Raw genomic sequence first — 20,948 nt, 5'->3', positions numbered from 1 at the left:
GGTCCATGGGGAGAACGGCAAAAAGGCCAGAGTAGCAGGGTTGTGAAAGCATATGGAGGGAAGAAAGTGTGAAGATGGGTTGGGAAGAGCTTGGAATGATGAGCAGCTGATTTTACATTTGACCCTCGACTTTCCTAGGATCAGGGGGTGACACTGCCAGGATTCGTGCTCCTGGAAATTCATGTTGGCTGCTGGATGGAGAAGGGAACGCTATGGGAGAAGCCAGAGGACAGAAGTCATTGTCCGAGGGGAGAGCCTGTGTGACTGCCCAGCTGAGTACCAGTGACTGCGTCAGAGGCAGAAAGGCCAGAAGCAGCAAGGCTGGCTGGGTGGTGAGTGCCAGTGAAGAGCTCATGGAGATAGGGAAGCACCTGAAAAGTGGGGGAAGGCTTGAGGGGGAAAAATGCCTTCCAATTTGGAGGAGGAGGCTATCAACACTGTGAGAGATTATGGAGGATTCAACAAGTACGTGGACTGATGGAGGGTTGGCCAACATGGTAGCAAAGAGATCAAAGGTCGTTTTTGGGGACAGCAACTTCAGCTGCATGAGGTCAGAAGTGAGATCACAGCTTAGAAGCTTGGGGGGGGGGGGGGGGGGGGGCAACTAGTGTGGTGCCTTCCTCCAAGAGCTTAGCCAAACTCTCAAGCAAGCAGGAAAGGAAGGAGTCAGAGGACTGAAAGTTACAAAGTGTCAAGGAGAGCTGGACAATCTGCTGAAGGCCATGGCCGGGAGGAAGAGCACAGGGTGATGTGACGATGGGAGGGAAGGGGAGATGGACTAGAGATGGCATCAAAAGTTTGGAAGTCACTGAAATGAGTGGGGACATGAAAAAGGACTGCCCTGCTGCAGGGAAGGCCCAAACTGAAACTATGTAACAAATTTATGGAAAAATTTTTTGTTGAAACAGCATTTTAACTTACCCCTCCTAGTTCCTTGAGGTCCTTTTCCAGCCTTTCAGATATCACAACAGATGGCAAATCAAGATAAAAGACTTTTCCCCAGAGTGGCTTATATTTAGACTTTTCTGATTTGTTATCATTTTTCACAGTTTTCAAAGATGGTCTATTCTTCTCATTTTTTATTTGAATACCACCTGCTATGAAAAAAAAAGTTTTATAATTAAATTATGTTTTATAGAAAAGCTGGTTTTTACATAATTAAGATTTAGCAAATTTGAGAAGGGCCCTGTTCAACCTTTTACCTTCAGAGAAGTAAATGACTAATGCAGAAAACTGACAACTCGGGGCATAAAAAAAATTCTATCAAATTACAAAGTAAGGTTTTGAAGAGAAGTAGAGGCTTATTCAAAAGGCACGTGTGTCCTATCACCCCTTCTCTGCCCAGTCATTCTTGGGAGACTCCAGGTGACTGAATCACCATGTAAGGTTCTGGAGAACATTCCTAAGTGGACCTTGACTGATAGACTAATCAGGGAAGCTGTCACTTCTCTAACCCAGAGTGGAGAACTGATGTGATGTTAATCTATTATGTTCTTCGGCCTATGTCTCTCAGAAGAGATGGCAGTTAAATTTCTTTTGGGGCTAGACAATACAACCTCCAATCACACTGACCTAGTTAACGGGGAAACATTTGGTTTCCACTGTGGGTCAATGATTAATTTATGTATAATTTCACGCAAAAAAATATTTTTTTAAAAAGTTATCAGTAATAACTCTACTTCAGATATCATTTGAGAACTACTGAAAATTAATTTTAATGTATTTTAAACATAATGCTACATACAAAATGTTTTATCACCTAAATACAGAAACTTAAGAGACATTCTATTGGTGGAAGGGGGGGAGGGAGAGGATATAACATACACACAGAAAAGAATATATACCACAGTTTTAAAAAGAGAGCAAGAACAATTAGGATGAATCAGAAAAGCCTTCTTGCAGGCCATGGACAGAGATGGAGAAGGGGTGGGGTGTAAAGGGGTAAGTGTACCACCATCCAGGTACAGGGGGACAGCCTGTGCAAGCACAGGAGAACAGAAAATATGTCATCTATGGAGTCACCCAATGGGTAAATTTAACTGAAACACAGAATATATGAAGGTAATAATGTGAAATAAAGTAGGAAATGCAGGTGGAAGGCAGATTCTGAAGGACTTTAAAAGGCAAGAGGAAGTCATTGAAAGTCCTCTACCAGAAGAATGATCTAAATCAATAAATTTAAGTGATTTAAGTATTCAGAGTGGCAGAGATGCTGAAGTTAAAATCCTTGTCCTTGAGGTGCTTACAATACCATCACCTATCAAAGTATGCACATATTTAGAATATCTAAATGGCACGTGTGAAATCCATATGATTGAATTTGTTTTAAGGAAGAACATTCCATAAGGAATCCAGGGAAAACTTCACATAGAGAAAGAGGATACTTGAGGTGAGCCTTGAAGGAAGCTAATGATTTTAAGAAGCAAAGGTACAGTTAGCCAGTCAGTAATGCATTTATTAAGCTATTACTGTGTGCCAGGTACTGTATTAAGTGCTAAGGACACAAAAAGAAGCAAAAGACAGTCTCTGCCCTTAAGGAGATTACAATATGAGGAAGACAAGAAAAAATTATGTGTAAATGAGATGGGATAATAATTTAAGGAAATCAAGAGAGAAGGTACAGAATTAAGAGGGGCTAAGAAAGGATTCTTATAGAAAACCGGATTTTGAGTCTTAAAGGAAACCACAGAAGGTCAGCAGCCAGGGCAGGAGGAAGAATATTCCAGACAAGGAGGACAGCCAATATAAAGACATGGAGATAAATGGGAGTGTTCTGAGGAAGAACCATAAAAAGGGTCAATGTGGTAAAACCAGTATGTGAACCAACAATTTACAACTTAATCCTAAAAAATAATGGAGAAACATAGAAATTTACTTAGTAGGGGAGGGACAGAGTCACACTTGCACTTTAGGATAATTCTTTTGGCAGTGGGATGGAAACTGGATTGGGGCGAAACCAACTGGGAGTCTATTTCAAGACCAGAAAGAAGTGATGAGGATGTGAAGTAGCATGGTGGCTGTTTTAGTGGATAAAAAGGCACCTGAATGAGTCAATGAAAGAAAAAGTACCTACTACATGCCAATCACTGTGCTAAGGACTGGGATAAGATACAAAAAAAATTGAGGAAAAAATGAGCCCCTCTCAAGAAGCTTACATTTAAATGAAAGGAGACTACACATATAGAGGAGGATTGGCCAAAGAAGGATATTCTGTTTTGCAGTCATGGGGACGGTAAATGGAAATCATGGGGGAACAGATTGATACCTTCATTTTAGTAGCAATAGCTCCATTCACCATTTCTATTTTATAAATTATATACTGTATTATGGCATACATTATAAAACTTACACAAAAATAAAACTTACAAAGGATGTGATAAATATGAAATATTTGTTACTAGAACAGAGAGCCACTGAAGTGTGCTGAATATGGATGTGACATGGCTTGACCTGACCCTTTGAAAAATTATGCTATATGGGAGTTGGAATGGAGAAGGCTGAGACTTGAAACAGGCCAATATAGTTCAGATAAGAGGTGATAAGACACTAGGATGGTGGCTTTGTGAATGGAGAGAAGGGGCCCTTTTCCTAAGAGATATCATAGAAATAATATCAGACTTACTAATTGATTAGGAACAGTGAAGGTAAGGTAAGTCAAATTGTGGGCTATGACCCTGCATGGGGTCAGCTAAATAAATGTAGAGAATCATGAATAATTTGGAAATGGCAAAAAGTATCAAATATTCCATCAAAGATGTAATTCTTTATGTAAAAAGAAATAAGCATATCTCATTAGTAAGCAAATTTGCTTTCATCTTTAATAAATTATACCAAATAATTGGTTTAAAATAAATTTGATTTATTACCAGTAAATGTTTAATTTGTATACTCATTTTGTATGTCCACATACCCAGGGTTGCATAAAAATTTCTTGGCAAAAAGAGCTCACGAGTAAAAACAAGTTTAAGAAACAAGTCTAAGCCCTGGCTTAGAGGACAGGGCATTGTTGATGAACCAAAAAATGATGAGGAGCAGTCAGCCAAGCAGGAGAAACACAACAGAGATAGTATTCAAAATGAGGCTGGAAACACTCTCTAAAGCTGCAGAATTCTGGAAAGTTGAAGACTTAAGAAAAATGTTATCGAAGTTAGCAAGAAATGAGGTTGGAAGTCAGAATCAAGGAGTATGGATAGCTTACATATGGCTATGTACGGTGAAAAGTTTTTAAGGATGAAGAAGAAAGCATGTTGCAGGGAGGGAGCAAGAAAAACAGAGACTGAAGATAAAGGAGCTTAGACATGAGGAAAGCTGTAAGGACCCAATGTGCAGATATTTATAAGCTATGAGTGCACCTGAGGCATATCACGATGCAAATGCAGGGAAAGTAGAAGCTGACCTACTGATCTAACTCAAGTCAATGTGTTAGGGTGATTTCATCCCCACCATGGGGGGAGGGGTAATCAAAAAGGTATTAAGAATTGGATTATAGGAATGTTCTGTGTCCACCCCTGAGACTCATGTACCCATCTCTGCTTCCTGATCCTTTTTAGAAGACCCTCCCTAGTGGGGAGAGGATGGAAATTTATGGCTGTTAGTCCCAATGCTAATAGGAACTTGTCAACAACAGCAAGTGTGACATGACTCCAGCTCATGGCCAGTCTAAAATTCTCTTTAATGTATCAACTGGCATGGAGAGCCAGTGAGACCTGGCTAGAACCTGTGAGACCTGGCTAGAACCTGTGACTTAGAAGTCAGGCAAACTTAAAAACGGTTTCCTGCCCCTAAATGCCCTGAAACATTTACACGCAGTGGCAGTGGTTGCCACAGGAAGTATCACTACCCCAACCTATTCTCAGGATTGTGTGACCAACTAACAAGAGTGCCCATGACAGGTAACCCTTGTTTCCAACATGCCCACACACACCTATCTTTAACCACTCATACTTCCCCATTCCATTTCTTCCATCTCTAATGAAAACTCACAAATCCACTTACCTCTCCATCCTCCCTCCCACTTCGGAGTCTATGTTGGATACTCTGGGCAGTCATACCCTGACTGCTAACTGGGCACCCACAGCAGAATCTATTCAGATACTACCAGGGAGCCCTCCAATCAACATAACCATCCCCTGACATTCTACTCAAGGAGTTCTCTGCTAGGGTACTGATGGAGAAGGAAGATCTCCAATTCTCCATTTTAGGTAAGACAGAGTGTGGGAGGTGCAATATGAGCAGGCAGGGAGAAGATGTGATCTGGATCTCAGATTATGCTACCTTTTCCCCAAATCCACATTTCTTCCAAACTTCTCTAGTACTGTCCAGGATACCTATTAAAATTTTAGCCATCTAGATTTGCAAATCTGGTGCCACCTTTTTTCCCTTATCCCAACAAATCCAATCACTTTCCATATCTTGTCATTTCTGTCTCAATCTCTAATCAGGCAGTCAACAACCCAATACTGCAGAGGGGCTAATCCCCGCCCCCTTCCAACTACTGCAGCCTGGGCCTTCCTTATTTTCTTTATAATCCATCTTCCAAAATGATTGTTCTAAAGGACAAGCGTGACTATTTTATTGCTGTACTTAATAAACTCCAGGGACTCCCTAATGATTCTTGGATCAAATATTACTTCATTTTAATCTCAAGTACATAGTTTTTCAGATGCTACCTGGCCTATGAATTAAAGATTTAGCTTCAAAAATGAAGACTGAGTCTGTTGAATTGAATTTTTTGTTTTACAAATGAATGCACCTGCAGAGATGACCATACTCAACACTTTATTTGCACTAATTCAGTATCAGCACCAATTCATCTTACATTTTTTTTTACATGAATTTGTTGTTAATTGGAGTTTTCTTGGCAAAAAATACTGGAGTGGTTTGACATTTCATTTGACTGATGAAGAAGCCAAGGCAAATAGGGGTAAGTGACTTGTTCAGAGTCACATAGCTAATAAGTACCTGAGATCAGATTTGACTAATTCCTGACTCCAGGCCCAACATTTTAACCTCTGGGCAACCTAGTTTATAATTTCTTGAGGACAGATATGGGGTTTTTGCCTCTTTTTGTGTCCCCAGCACTTAGCATAGTGGCTGCCATATTCCAGGGGGTTAATAAATGCTCACTGCTTCTTTGATACTCTGAATTACTAGGTTTCTTCAAGCCCCAACTTAAATGCTCTCCCTCACCCCCCGGGCAAAGTTTTCTTGGGTCCCTTTTATAGATAATGTTCTACAAACTCACTCTAGGTAAAAATGTTATGTTTTTTGGATAGGCAGACTTCAGTAGGTGATAGGGCTTGTTTCATTCATTGTGTTTATATTCCAAGGTCCTAGTACAAGGACCCATGATAAATACTTGGTGACTAATTTTATCTTCACGAATTTATCACCATCTCTCTCCCCAGAAGAGAAGGGGACATTTTCTAAGAGACGTTGTGGGAAGTGACTGGAAGTAAAAGTAAGCGTTACTGAAATACTGAATAGTTTTCTTGATTTACCCTGGAACAACAAGGTGCTGACATATGATGGCAGGTAAAACTGTCCGTACTTTAAAAGGCAAGAAGACAGCAGCCCCCAACTGTGCAGTCAGAATGGTAAATATCAACATCATTTGAGAATCTCCTTAACTAAGAATGATTATTTGGTTATATAAGAATGGTTATTTTATTAAGTCTTGATGCATGAGCCACAGGCCTTTTTGATATTTTATGCGACTGCATGGAAAGATGTGCAGAACACTTCTATTGCTCATCAGGGATGAAGGTGATCTCCAGGGAGCAATTGTGTGGGTCAGTCAAGAGCTAAACCAGTTGCTTTTGTTCATGGAACACCATTTTTACTTGAAAGACTAACAATTATGGTTATTTGAACTTGGACATTTGGGAGATAACGTCTTAAAAAGCAATGAAATGAATCCCTTCAAGAAAGATATAATGCCAGTATTTGTCTTCAGTGATAAAAATCTGAGCTTTCAAGTATTAGCACCATGAGTTTTGGCGGTTTCCAAGTACTTAAAAAGTCTTATCCAGTCAGTGGTGATATTAATGTGTGTTTTAAAAAACTATTATAGTGAAATATACCCAAATTTGAAAGATCTGCATGACTCAAGTAGAAGATCTATTCAAAGTACTACACAGACCAATGTTTAATGTAACATGGTGCTAAAAGTTCACTGACATGGCTTCAGATATTATGCTGCAAGTAAACTTTAAGATATAACCACTTGTCAGTTTTTGTTCTAGTATCAAAGTATCCAGTGATCTGAAAAAGTTTATTAAAACACCTCTCTTTTCCAGCTATTTATCTGTTTAAGACTGCATTTTCTTCATCTAGTTTGACCAAAACAACATATCAGATACGAGGAAAATAGTGGTTTTCTATTAAGCCAGACATTAAAGAGATTTGTAAAAATGTAGAAGTGACATTCTTTTACTAATGTTTTTGTTTTGAAAAAATAGGAATTGTTTTTATACAATGTTATTTATGTTAATATGTAATAAGTGGGTTCATCACTCTTTTAAAAAGGAACTGATATTTTTCTTAAATAAGCCTTAATTTCTAATATGGCATAGATTGATATAAACAAAAACTATTTGGGGGTTCTTAATAGTTTTTAAATGTAAAGATACTGAGACCAAAAAAATGAGAAACACTATCCTAGATAAGGTGTGATACCTTGTAGGGCCAGGTGCAGGAAGAGCCTGGTTTCTTGACAGACCTATCTTTATTGTCCACAAACCATCCACTCCTGGTGGATCTTAAGCCAAAACATCATCCAGGCATACAGAATCGATTCCAATGTTCTCTATATTCTGCACTGCTCCCTGCCCAAATTGCAGCTCTGACTTTACATGCTGAGTGGGATTTTGTGGTAACCTAACCATCTAAAATATTGTTTCCAAAGGAAAATGTATTTTTGAGTTTGAGAAGATTAAAACTAATCATGTATCATTTTCTTATTGATCCTATTTACAATTAATCGATTTTGTCCTATAACTGCTTAAAAGTCATGATTCTCTCCCTGAACTTAGTTTAGAATTCTGCTATCCTGTGATGGGTTAAGTTTAGAAATCCAATTCCCTAGCATTTAATCACAATTATATTCTTGCTTCAAGGAATTCTGCTAACCTTTGGGTTAAAGCTTGCCGTAAAGGAGTTGAGCCTATTATCTTTACACCACCAAGCTAACTTTCAAGAAAGTTTCCTTTACTATCCCAAGAAATCTGGCACACTATCTTGCAGCTGGACTTTAAATAAACAAACACCTCTTTATTCCAGGAGAGAAATGGGATTTTTTTTTTTTCTGGTTGCCATTCTCAACTTCCAAGTAGTCACATTATTTCCTATCCCTCAACTATAGAACCAATTATGTTATCTTCAAGACCATGATGTCATCTATCCCGTTCTGTTTTCTATACTATGCTCCTCAAAATCTATAAAAGAGCTATCCTCTTGCTCAGGGTCTCTGGTTGGAAACTGAAGAGGCTCCTGACTCTTATTGGCAGGGACATGCCCTTGTTGATAAAATGATTATCTTGCTCTGAGAAGCATGCCTCAGTTCACCTTTTGTGAATTTTACTAGAGAGAGACAAATCCCAAATAACAGATTCATAAATGCACTTTGCAAACACAAGCCCAAAGCAAGCAAAGGTTAAACAGTTCATTTTGAAGATCTTCCATTTTTCTTCAGCTTCGCTAAGAATTGAACCATAATAAGTAAATCAATTGCTGCTAATAAATGAAGGTTCTCTGAAAAGCATGACAATCCTGGCCAGTTTCTAGCACTTCGTGTTTCTCTTCTGAGTCCCCTGACACAAAGGGCTTCCCTGCTTCAGCAATAACTTCTTTGTGGTTCACTAACTCATTGCATTACTGAAACCATGAGGCAGTGATCTGCAGTTCTCCGGCTCAGGTCCCCCACTTTACTGAAGGAGTTGAATACTGGCACCATCTTACTCTCCACTCCAGCGTCTATTTTCACACTGAGAAATTTCAGTATATATGTCAATAACCTCTTCTAGGACTCCTAGTTCCTCAGCCTCTTTAATTCCTGTAACCTAAAGCCTCAATTTAGCTGGGATAAGGACAGGGAAGGTCATGCTTGGGTTTCATAATCATCAAGCTTGGTGACCTTCATGGTCCTTAACTTTCAACATTTCTAAACCAATTCTTTGCCTTCACCACAATCTCCTGTCTATCTCCTCCATTTTCTGCTATCCTGAAGTATTTATTCCTGCTCTATCATCATTTTCTCCATTACAGACTGATCCTGTAAATGACTAGTTCAACCAGTTTAGGTTAGGTATGGATAAACCGAGTTTAAATTCTGCCTCAGGCACTTACTGGCTGCTGGATGCTGGACCATTAACTTAATTCCTGAATTTCAGTTTTCATTTCCAAAAGTGAAAAATGGGGGCAAAACTTCACAGGATTATAGAGATCAAATGAGTTAATTTAGGTAAAATGTTTTGCAAATCTTAAAACACTTTATAAATCTTATCTACTATACTGTACCCTTGAATCCTTTGCTCTGTAGACAAAATGCAACCCTGAGTTACTCTGTGCCCCTTTATGTTGCTGGACAGAATTTATATTTGGATCAGCAAAACCTGGCAACTGACAGGATATAAGATTATAGGATGATTGTAGTTACAAGCATGAATGATCACAACGGTGGCAGCCTTGTAAAAAATAAGGAAGCTTGAGGAGGAGTGGGACGTGGCAGAAATATAATGAATTTTCTTTTGGACAGACTGTTTTTAGGATCTTGATGGGAATCAGGAAGACCCGAGTTAAAATCTAGTCTCAGACACTTATTAGGTTGTGTGACCCTGAGCAAGTCACTTAAACCTGTTTAATCGAGTTCCCTGTTTAACTGAGTTTATCTGTAAAATGAGCTGGAGAGGGAAATGGCAAACCATTCCAGGATCTCTGCCAAGAAAACCTCAAATAGGATCAAAAAGAAGTAGAGCACAAATGAACAACACCTAGGCACCTTCAGGTAGAGATGTCCAATAAGCACCCAGCCAAGTCTTACTGATTTAAATATAAACTCTGTAGCCTTTTGGCCTGGACCCACTCCATCTTTCCTGAAACAATGTACATTATTACTCTGTCATATTAAATCCAGCCAAACTGGCTCCTGGAGGTCATACTCTTCTCCTAAATGTCTGTTCCAAAGGACTGGAATTCACTCCCCTTTGTTTCAAAGAATTTAACTTCCTCATCCTCTTAGCTGCTAATACCTTCTCAAACTACCTTGCATTTACTATACATTTTCTTCCCCATTTGAAAGGTATACTCCTCTCTAGTGTGGCTTATTTCATTCATTGTGTTTACATTCCAAGGTCCTAGTACAAGGACCTATGATAAATACTTGCTGACTAATTCTATCTTCACAAATTTATCACCTTCTCTTTTCTCCAATATCCAAAGCCACTCTCCAAGGTCAGGTGGTCCTTACTTCAAATTTAGACTACTGCCAAAAGCCTTTCCGATAGGCCTTCATTCAATCTTTCTACTTCACACACACAGTTGTCAAATGCTATTCCAAAACCACAGGTCAGACCATTTTCTCAATTCCACGCTTCTCAAAATGCTTCAGTGGCTACTAAGTCTAGGATAAAACAAACTTCTAAAGCTAGTATTCAGTCTTCTCCAATCTGACTCCCACCTACCTTTGCAACCGTGATTCATATTACTAGTCTGTCCTGCTACATTCCTGTTACATTAGACTTCTTCTGTTATTTAATTTTCCTTCCATCTCCAGCTTCCTTCAAAGTTTAGGTCAGGTTCTTCTTACTATTGTAAGTCTTTTCTGATTCCCTACATTCGACAATACTATTTGCTGCTGTTCAGTCACATCCTACTCTGTGACCCATTTGATGGTTTTCTTGGCTGAGACACTTTCCTTCTCCAGCTCATTTTACACATGAGAAAACTGAGGCAGAGTTCACATAGCTGATAAGTGTTTAGGGCCATATTTGAACTCGGGAATATGCGTCTTCCTAACTCCAGACACAGCATTCTATGCAATGTATCACCTAGCTGTCTTGGTAATTCTACTTCCCTCTTCAAATTATGCTAATTATCTATATAATTGGTATCTTGCTACCATCTCTCTGCCTACTTATGTTCAAGGGCAGGGCAGTTTCACTTTTATCCGTTTCCTCAGTGCTGAGAAAAAGTGCTTCGAGTGTGGTGGGCATTAATAAAGGTTTGTTTAATCAAATGGCTTGAAGTTTTGAAAGAGGAGCTATTGGGCTAGGAGGAGACAAAGCCTGTGGCATTGAAGAGCTCAGTGCACACTCTAGAAAGGAACTTTCCTTAGAAATACAGGGTTGAAAAGAAATACAAATCCTGGGCGTAAGACGTTGCACTCAAGGAGGATTCACATAGAAAGGACTTTCCGCGAAGTACCAGACATTGTGAGTTACTCACTACCCAGGGACAAGCAGGTGAAAGAGAAAGAGCTGGGTCGCAAAGCAGGAAGACCTTAGGCAATTACTGACCTGCGGGATCCTGAACAAGTCCAATAAACCTAGTCAGTTTCGGTTTGCTCAACAATAAAAAGAGGGATAATCAACAAGACCCAAGACAAAAAAAAACCGGGCAGGACCGCGACTCCGGAGCCCGCGGTCCGCTTACGGCTGGGGAGGACTCGCGGACGCCGGCCCGGCTTTTTATTGTTCATTTGGTTTGCATAAAAAGCAGGCCCTCGGACCGGGCGGTCTAACACTTAGGGAAACAGGTACTTTTTTCAGACACTGCCCGGAAATACCCAAACCCACTCTCCTCCCCTCCCTCATTTCGGAGGAAGGAATGCCATCGAGGTAGGAGATCCCACCCAACTCTTCACACCTCGTTCTCTCAGGGGAACCGGGGCTAGGCCGAGGCGGCGAGGAAAGGTCGAGGCCCACAGAGCAAATGCCATTCCGGATGGGGGAGGGGCGGTGGCTGGGGTCCGAGGGGCCCCGAGTCCGGGCACCCCGCGGGGCGGAGGGAGGAGGGGAGGAACAACTTTTCCCGAGGGGAAGGGGCCATTCTGGAGGGGGAAGGAGGGAGGAAGGAGAGGGGAGAGGAGGGGCTGAAAGAGACCAGAAGTGAAATCTACCCGGATGATGGCCTTTGCTGCGGATCCTCATGGTGCCGGCTTTCATGGCCGCCGCGCCGCGGTCCACATGCTGGGGCCGGCTCCCGCGGGGCCCGCCGCTGCTCTAGCCGGGCCGCCAGCCGGGGCGGGAAGGGAACGGACCGAATCGGCCGCCTCCGTTTCCGGGGCAGACTGGGGGGCGGGGGAAAGGTCGAGTGCGCGCGAGCGAGCGGGGAGGGGGAGGGACGGGAATAGGGTAAGAGAAAAGGCGGGGCCTCGGAGTCTGCCGGCGGTTGAAGATTTGAAAACCTGTCAGTCACAAGAGCGGAGACCTCGCGCAGTCCATCCGCAGTCCCGCCTCTCCCTACCTGAGGCTGGATCTATCCTTTCCTGGGCCGTCGCCCCGCCCCCTCCTGCCTTGAGGGCACGCCCCTTTTCCTTTCCTCTCGAGGCACCACCCCATGCTTTTCGGCCGGGCCTCCTCTGCCGCCCCGCCCCCTCCGCCTGACCTAGCCCCGCCCGCTCTCCTCGTCCCGCCCTCCTCATCCTTACAGGCTGCTGGGCCGCAGCCGACTGGGTGGCTCTGCCCCGAAGAGGCAGCTGCGGCCGCGAATCTCCATCTCTCGGGAGATCAGAAGCCGTTAATGCGGCCTCCCCCGCCTCCAGGGCCATTCCCGTCTTCTGGGGCGGCCCGGGGCGGCTAGTGAGCCCAAACTGTCCGGACGGCAAGGTGAGTGCCCGCGCGGGAACTGGGGGCAGGCTGGGGCTGCGGTGCAGGCTGGGCTGCCTGGGCCGTCAGACTGAGCCCCGCGGGAGGCGGGCCCGGCCCGGCAGCTACCGGCGGCCCGACTGGGGCAAAGACCAGCGCGGGCCGGGGGTTCCGAACAGCCGCCTCCGCCCCCTTGCCTCTCCCGGGGCTCTCGCGCTCCCACCGCTGTGGGCACTTGCCCTAGCGGACTCGCAGCTGAGCCGGCACTCCTCCCCCCTCCTTGCCGGAGGAGGTCAGCGATGCTCGGGAGGGCCCGTGGGTGCCGGAGGTTAGATGGGGACCCCCACCGTCCCTCCAGAGCTTCCTCCCGGGGCCAGTCCCGGCCCCTCCCCCTCCCCGCGGGAGGCGTAGTCTGGGCTCCTCCTATGAGGCCCGAGGCCATCCAGGTGACCCCTGCGGCCTCCTTCTCCTACCTGTTCCCCGGGAGCGCCCCGGGCTGGGCACGAGCACTTCTTTATGGGGTCCTGGGGTTCTCTTCCCCGCTTCCACCGCCCCTCTCTCGTCCAGGCCGTGGAGCTGGGACCCACCTCCTCTGGTTAGCCCCATGGCCTCTGTCACCGCGGGGGAAGGGGGGAGCTGCCCGAGGACACGCACTTAGTGAGTGGCGGAGCCAGGATTTCCCCCGTGTGCTCCACGTGCGCGCGGAGCTGTTTCCTTTGTACCTTCGGGGTTTGAGGAAGCTCTGAGGAAGACCGGGAGAGGCACTGAAAGGGGAAACTGACGGAGTTGGGCATCTATTACATTATGTATTAGTTCCCCGATGTCGTGGGCTTTCTGTGAAACTGTCATTGTTATGGGACAAAAGCAATTACTTTAAAGGGATAATGGTGTAGTGCATAGAGAACCTGTTTCCGGGTCCTGGCAATTCGGGTACAAGTCCTACTTATGAACTGTGACCCTGAGAACAAGTCCTTAGCTTCTCAGCGCTCCAAGTAACTCTCTAAGGTCAGAAGTTGCAGTCATAGGAAACTCTCTATGGAAAAGTCAAATATTTCAGACCAAAATATACAAACTCTATAAAACAATAGTTTTCCTTTATAAGGTAATCATTCCATGCCTGGACTATTTGCAGCAGCTTTCTGGTTGGTCAACCTCAGATCTCCCTGCTCCAATCCATCTACCACTTGAATATCAAATTAAGTGCAAATCTGCCTTAATTCTTTCCCCCTTCCCTCCCTTCCTTCTTTCCCCTCTTCTCTCCCTCCTCTCTTCCCCCTCTTCTCTACCTCCTCTCTTCTCTTCCCCCCTTCTTTCCTTCCTTCTTTAGGTCCCTGTTACCTCCAAGATCAAATATAAAAAACTATTTGACTTTTAAAACCCTCTATATAACCTGGCCCTTTCTAATGGATGTCATTGAAGGTTGTCTCATATGCCTCCTCTCTTCTCTGGCTTCCTTCAGGTCTCAATTAAGTTCCCACCTTCTTTAAAGAACCTTTTCTAATACTCCCTTGGGATCAGATTATTCCCAGGTGGTGGTGGTGGTGGTTGATTTTTTTTTTAAATAAATTTTGTTTGTACATTGTTGTTTGTTGTCTTTCCCACTAGATTATGAGCTCCTTAAAGACATTTTTTTTTTAACTTTTCTTTGTTTCTCCAGGGCTAAGTATATAATGCTTGGCACTTTGTAGATGTTTAATAAATGCTAGTTGACTAACTTTTCTTCTGATTTAATTTTCACACACTAAGATAGATAATGCAAGTATCATTATATTGCCTTTTGCATAGGAGGAAACCGAGTCTCAGAAATATTAAGTGACTCATCATACATTCCTGAAGTACAAGTTTTGTGCTTTTTTTTCTCCAGTTAGACAATGTAGTCATCTCCAACCCCTTGTACCATATAGCATGCCAAGCTATAGGGATTTCTTGGCAAAGATACTGGAATGGTTTGTCATTTTTTTTCTCTAGTGATTGATCATCTTTTGTCAGAACTCTCTGTTGTGACTTTCTTCACTAAACAGGGAAGGCATAATTTATAGTTTCATTAAAGCCCTCTGCCATGATGAGGCAGTGATCAAGGAGGTAATTATACTATATTTTCTTTGTATAAATAAAAAGACTCTAAAAGGTATGGAGATAAATGCATACTCTGGCCTGAGGGGCAGACTAAAGTTGCTTTATTTCCTCTAACCAGGAGATAAACATACTCTATTCTTTAAGACACACCCTGAACTGCTGAGGATGATAAAGTCGAGCTTATTTAGATTGGACCTACTTAGTCATAAACATATGATTGACAGTCCTCTTAGCTGCACTTGCTAAACAGGCTAATACATAAAGAATGAATAAAATTGGGCTACAGTTGCATTTGAAAGTTTCATTAAAGCCAGGTAAGGGTTTGAAATAGAAACTTAACCAGGCAAAGAGAAAGAGTTGTTTTCAGGATGGAACTCCCATATGCAGCTTTGAAAGTTTTAGCTGTGTATGATCATGGGCAAGATATTTAACATCTTTGAATTTCAATTTCCTTGTTTATAAAATGGAAATTACAGTATTTGCACAAACTATAGCACAAGATTCTTATGAAAAAAGAACTTTGTAAACTTGAAAGGAAGGGCAGCTAGGTGGCAAAGTGGACATTCACTAGCTATGGAGTCAGGAAGACACCTCCTAGTGGTATGACCCTGGGCTGAACCCTGCTCGCCTGTTTTCTCCTCTGTCAGATGAGCTGGAGAAGGAAATGGCCAATCCCCTATAGTCTCCTTGCCAAGAAAACACCACCTGCTGGTCACCAAGAGTCTGCCACTTGAAACACTGAACAATAGCTTGGGCATCCATTGAATCTGGGATCCCATTACACCTTCTGTAGGTGGTAGAAGGCCTTTATCCCTTGAGAGTTCTAGAAGGATTAGGAAATAGGTTTGAATGAGTTGAGAATTGGTCAAACTTTGTGTGTGATTTCTATGAAATTAGGGAGCCAGTTTGGATTTGTCAAGATGAAGATGGCAGCTAGATGACTCAGTGGATGGAGATCTGGGCCTGGAGTTAGGGAGACCTAAGTTCACATTGTTTTTGGACCCTTTCTGGCTAGTTGACCTTGGGGTGTCACTTAACTTTTATTTCCCTTTATCCAATGGAGAAGGAAATAGCCAAGCACTCCAGTATCTTTCCAAAGAAGTCCCCTGGGCAGTATGGTCCCGAGAATCTGGAAGAGAGAGGCAGGGGAACAAAGTAAACCTCTAGCCAGGAGCTTTTGGCCTGGGCCTGGGGGGTTAGGGAGTGCAAAAGGGAGGAGGAGAGCCTTGGCCTTAGTCTCAGTCTCATCCTCCATCCTCACATGGCCAGAGGAAGACTTTGTATTCCTCCAAGGGTCTGGAAGATTTTGGACTTCATAGCAGGATCCTGGAACTGTGTCTGCCTTAGGGGCAGAACTTAGACCAGATGCAATGAAGAAAGCCAAATTCAAGGTTATGCATTGTATACATTGTACAAGAAAATCGAAGAAAAAATTGAGGACTTCAAAGAGTGTGTGTGTGCATGTCTGTGTGTCCTGAGATATTTCTTAGCTCTGTGACCCTGGCCAAATCACTTCACCCTACTTGTCTCCGTTTCTACATCTGCAAAAAGAATTGGACAAGGAAATGGTAAATCACTCCAGTATCTTTGCCAAGAAAATCCCAAATGGGATCATGGAGAAATGATCCAAACATGACAAAATGACCCAACAACAACAAATTGCTCAGTAAGCTTTGAGAAAACCTTGGAAATGGTTGCAATATATAAGCTTAAATATGCCTTTTACGTTTATCCTTCCTCTTATATATTAAAATACACACATAACATTGTTTTCAAATCAGGTAGTTAATTACTAGTGTTAGAAAAATAAACTTGGAGTAGAGAACTGAGGAAAAGACATAAATATGATTGATAAAGAAAATATTAAGATGTTAATAGCTGACTTTATTGTTTTGTTGTGGGTATGAAATAATGTCTTTTTCCAAAGGTTATCTCTCACTCACCAATTAGAAACTCTTCACATCCCCCATGCATATATCCATACTTATTCTGGGTTTTAGTATTGTAAGGCACAGATCTAATTAATCATCTTAGAACACTCATCATTAAGGCAAATAAAAGGTAAAATAGAAAAGTATTAGACTTGGAGTCAAGAAGAAATATATATTGAAATTCTGACTCATACAGTAACTAGCTGTATGACCAAGCTATCTAACTTCTTTCAGCCTTAATTTCCTTATGTGTAAAATGGACATAATAGTAGGTGGTGCAGTAGATAAAGCCCCTGCCAAGAGTCAGAGAGATCTTTAATTCAAATATGACCTCAGATACTTAATAGTTGTGTGACTGTGGCCAAATCAGTGGTCTTTGCCTCAGTTTTCATATCTGTAAAAAGGGCTGGAAAAGGAAATGGCATACCACTCCAGTACCTTTGCCAAGAAAACTCCAAATGGAGTCACAAAGAGTTGGACACAATTGAAATGAATAAATAACAAAAAAACCCGACCTAGGTTATTGTGAGGATCAAATGAGAGAAAAAAATTTAAGCACCTTCAAATAATAAAACACAATGGAAATACCTATCATTATTAGTTGTAGTTTTCATAGCTACATCAAGAATTTTATAATTGGAAGGTATCCCCACAGCCATCTCAACCACCCTATATTTCAAAAAGATTCCTTTTTTTTTTTTTAAGTACATTCAGCAAGTGTTCCATTTTGTCTGCTTGTACTCCTGTGCATGAAGTGAAGACAGAATTCACTACCTCAAAAACAGCTGTTTTTCAGTAACTAATTGTGAGGATTTCTCCTCTTTCATCAGAACTAAATTTGTCTTCAGCTTCAATACATTGTTCCCAATTCTTTCCTTTGGGACCAAAGAAAACAAAGATTTGCTTTTTCACATGATAGACTTTTAGGAGGAAGACAAACTAAAATGTTTATCAGATGCTTTTTCAGGCTTAACATCATTCCTCATTAGTTTTTTCAACTAACCTCCATATGGACTTGAGACTATTGTCCAGTTGCTCTCCTCATATGCTATCTAGCAAGTCACTATCCTTATGTCTATGTCTATACACACAAACATGTGCATGCATAATATTTCTCAGTTACATGTAAATTTTTAAAATATTTTTTAAAAAATTTTGGGCTCCAAATTCTCTTCCTCTTGCCCCATCCCACTTCTTGAGAAAGCAAGTAATGTGATAATGATTATACATGTGAAATCATACAAAGCATTTTTGTATTTTAGTTATGTTGAAAAAGAAAACTCATTAAAAAAAGAAAACAAAGTAAAAATAAAAGTATGCTTTAATCTGTACTCAGTTCATTTGTTCCTTTTTATTATGGGTCCTTTGGAATGGTTTTCGATCATTGTCTTGGTCAGAATAGCTGAGTCACAGTTGATCATTCTTATAATATACTGTTACTGTGCACATTGTTTTCTTGCTTCTTCTCAACTTTTCTCTGCAACAGTTCTTTTACGTCATTCCAGGTTTTTCTGAAATCATCCTGCTTGTCATTTCTTATAATCCAATAATATTCTATCACAATCATAGCACAATTTGGTCATTCTCCAATTGATTCTAATCCCTTCAATTTCCAATAATTTCTTACCCACAAAAAGACTTGCTATGAATATTTTTGAAAATATTTGTATTATTCCCTTTGATCTCTTGCGATAATAAGCCTAGTAGTGGTATTGCTGGATCAGAGTATGCGGTTTTATAGCTCTTTTGGCATAGTTCCAAATTGTTCTCCAGAATGTTTGGACTAGTTCACAACCCCTCTTCTTTAAAGCATTAGTGCCCCAATTTTTCCATGTCTCCTTCAGTATTTGTCATTTTCTTCTGCTGTCATGTTGGCTGATCTGATAGATGTGAGGTAGTAAGTCAAAATTGTTTTAATTTCCATTTCTCTAATCACTGTCGATTTAGAGCATTTTTTCACATGAACATCCTTCCTTAAATATTGTATCCAGAATTGAACATAGTACTCTGCTTCTAGTTTGTAATCTCAAGGGGAGAAGACAACAAGATTATTGCTTCCGTTTTCCAAGAAGCAGTGTCTTTCTTAATTTGTTGTTCTAGTAAACTTACAGTTCTTTAAAGTCCCCAGTTTTGTTTTGTTTTTTAAACAAACTATCCATGCCTTGTTGCTTGTAAACTTTTAAAACTGATTTGTTGAATCCAAGTATAATTTATATTTGTTCCTATTAAATTTAATGTCAGTATATTCAGCCCAATTCTAGTTTCAAGATTTTTTTGAATCCCTTCTCTTTTTGCTGTCTCTACTGAGATTATGTCATTGAAAAAATCTGATAAGTATACGATATACATCTTTATCTAAATCATTGATAAAAATGTCAAACAACTCAGGGCCAGCTATACATCTTTAGGGCACCCCCCCCTCCCTCTAGACCTTCCAAGTTAATAAGGAGTAATTAAGGATTATTCTTTGAGTCTGGACATTTAACCATTTCTAAATCCATCTAATTGTTATCTAGCCCCCATCTCTACATCTTTTCCATCAAAAATGCCATGGGATATTTTAGTTAATATCTAGATAAATTTTATCTTAACTTTCTCTTCATCTATAAATTTATAAGTTGTCAGAAAAAGAAATGGTTGCTCTGAACCTTTTTTGAAAATTTTCATGAGCCATCCCTAATAATGTAATAATTTCATTTTATTCATAATTTTGGAAATCAGACCATTTACTGTTCTCTCTTGTTCTTCAAAATTTTTCAAAGATCACTGATAGTGATTAAGTGGTCAATATGTATTTTTTTTAAAGTTCTTCAAGGATGTAGGCCAGGTAACTTGTAGTTATCAAGCGAGCAAGTGCTTCCAGCATTATCTATGATCTTATTTATCCTGGGTATCATCTGCCTATTGGTCATTCTTTTCCTGTCCTTTTCAGCCCAAAGGTCATTTTCTTTTGCAGAGAAACAAGAACTAAAAGAGGTATTTTGCAGCTCTGTCCTGAATAAATCTGTCTTGAAAAAAAAAGCATTTACTAAGTGCTTACTATGTGGGAAGCTAAGTGCTAGGGATGGTACATATAGAAAGTAAGAAGGTTATTTTCAAGAACTCACATCTTAATAGTGGAGATAACACATGGAAAAGTTCAGTTTCAAGTCAGTTAGAAAGATTCAATTTTTTTGGTGTGTGATTAAACTTTTTTTTTTAATTTTATTTATTTATTTTAATAACATTCTATTGCCAGAACCCATACCAGGGTAATTTTTTACATTATCCCTTGCACTCACTTCTGTTCCGATTTTTCCCTTCCCTCCCCCAGATGACAAGCAGTCCTATACATGTTAAAGAGGTTACAGTATATCTTAGATACAATATATGTGTGCAGAACCAAACAGTTTTCTTGTTGCTCAGGGAGAATTGGATTCAGAAGGTATAAATAACCCAGGAGGAAAAACAAAAATGCAAGCAGTTTACATTCATTTCCTGGTGTTCTTTCTTTGAGTGTAGCTGCTTCTGTCCATCATTGATCAATTGAAACTTAGTTATATCTTCTCTTTGTCGAAGAAATCCACTTCCATCAGAATACATCCTCATACAGTATTGTTGTTGAGGTATATAATGATCTCCTGGTTCTGCTCATTTCACTCAGCATCAGTTCATGTAATTCTCTCCAAGCCTCTCTGTATTCATCGTTCTGGTCATTTCTTACAGAACAATAATATTCCATAACATTCATATACCACAATTTACTCAACCATTTTCCAATTGATGTGCATCCATTCATTTTCCAGCTTCTGGCCACTACAAACAGGGCTGCCACAAACATTTTGGCACATACAGGTCCCTTTCCCTTCTTTAGTATCTCTTTGGGGTATAAGCCCAGTAGTAGCACTGCTGGATCAAAGGATATGCACAGTTTGATAACTTTTTGGGCATAATTCCAAATTGCTCTCCAGAATGGCTGGATGTATTCATAATTCCACCAACAATATATCAGTGTCCCTGTTTTCCCACATCCCCTCCAACATTCCGCATTAGATCCAATTTTTTTTTTAGGATGCAGTAACAAATTAGATGGTAATGTTTTCTCTTTTATGTCATTTCCATTGATAAACCATCATCTCAGTTTTTGATGACCTATTTG

General features: G+C 40.9%; 2 protein-coding genes across 5 annotated transcripts in view; one reads left to right on the top strand and one right to left on the bottom strand.

The window, feature by feature from the left end:
- DBF4 (DBF4 zinc finger) overlaps window positions 1–12,465 on the bottom strand; it is a 35,900-nt gene extending 23,435 nt beyond the window's left edge. For 2 of the 4 annotated variants that reach the window (XM_012551294.3, XM_023505114.2), the window contains exons 1-2: window positions 12,116–12,464; window positions 922–1,097 (exon numbers count right to left, since the gene is read on the bottom strand). In XM_012551294.3, coding sequence (XP_012406748.1) covers window positions 922–1,097; window positions 12,116–12,161 — 222 coding nt within the window. In that variant the 5' untranslated portion in view covers window positions 12,162–12,464. Of the gene's footprint in view, window positions 1–921; window positions 1,098–12,115 lie in introns of all 4 variants that reach the window. The other 2 variants (XM_012551295.3, XM_023505113.2) reach the window with 2 other exon arrangements.
- Window positions 12,466–12,625: 160 nt separating this feature from the next.
- The window catches only part of SLC25A40 (solute carrier family 25 member 40), a 39,622-nt gene continuing 31,299 nt past the window's right edge, over window positions 12,626–20,948 (top strand). Inside the window, exon 1 of the mRNA XM_031939949.1 lies at window positions 12,626–12,824. The gene's annotated coding sequence lies outside the window, so the exon portion shown is untranslated. The remainder of the gene's footprint in view (window positions 12,825–20,948) is intronic.

This window comes from Sarcophilus harrisii, chromosome 5 (assembly GCF_902635505.1).
Source record: "Sarcophilus harrisii chromosome 5, mSarHar1.11, whole genome shotgun sequence".
Lineage (NCBI taxonomy): Eukaryota > Metazoa > Chordata > Mammalia > Dasyuromorphia > Dasyuridae > Sarcophilus > Sarcophilus harrisii.
This window is presented reverse-complemented; position numbering and strand designations above follow the sequence as displayed.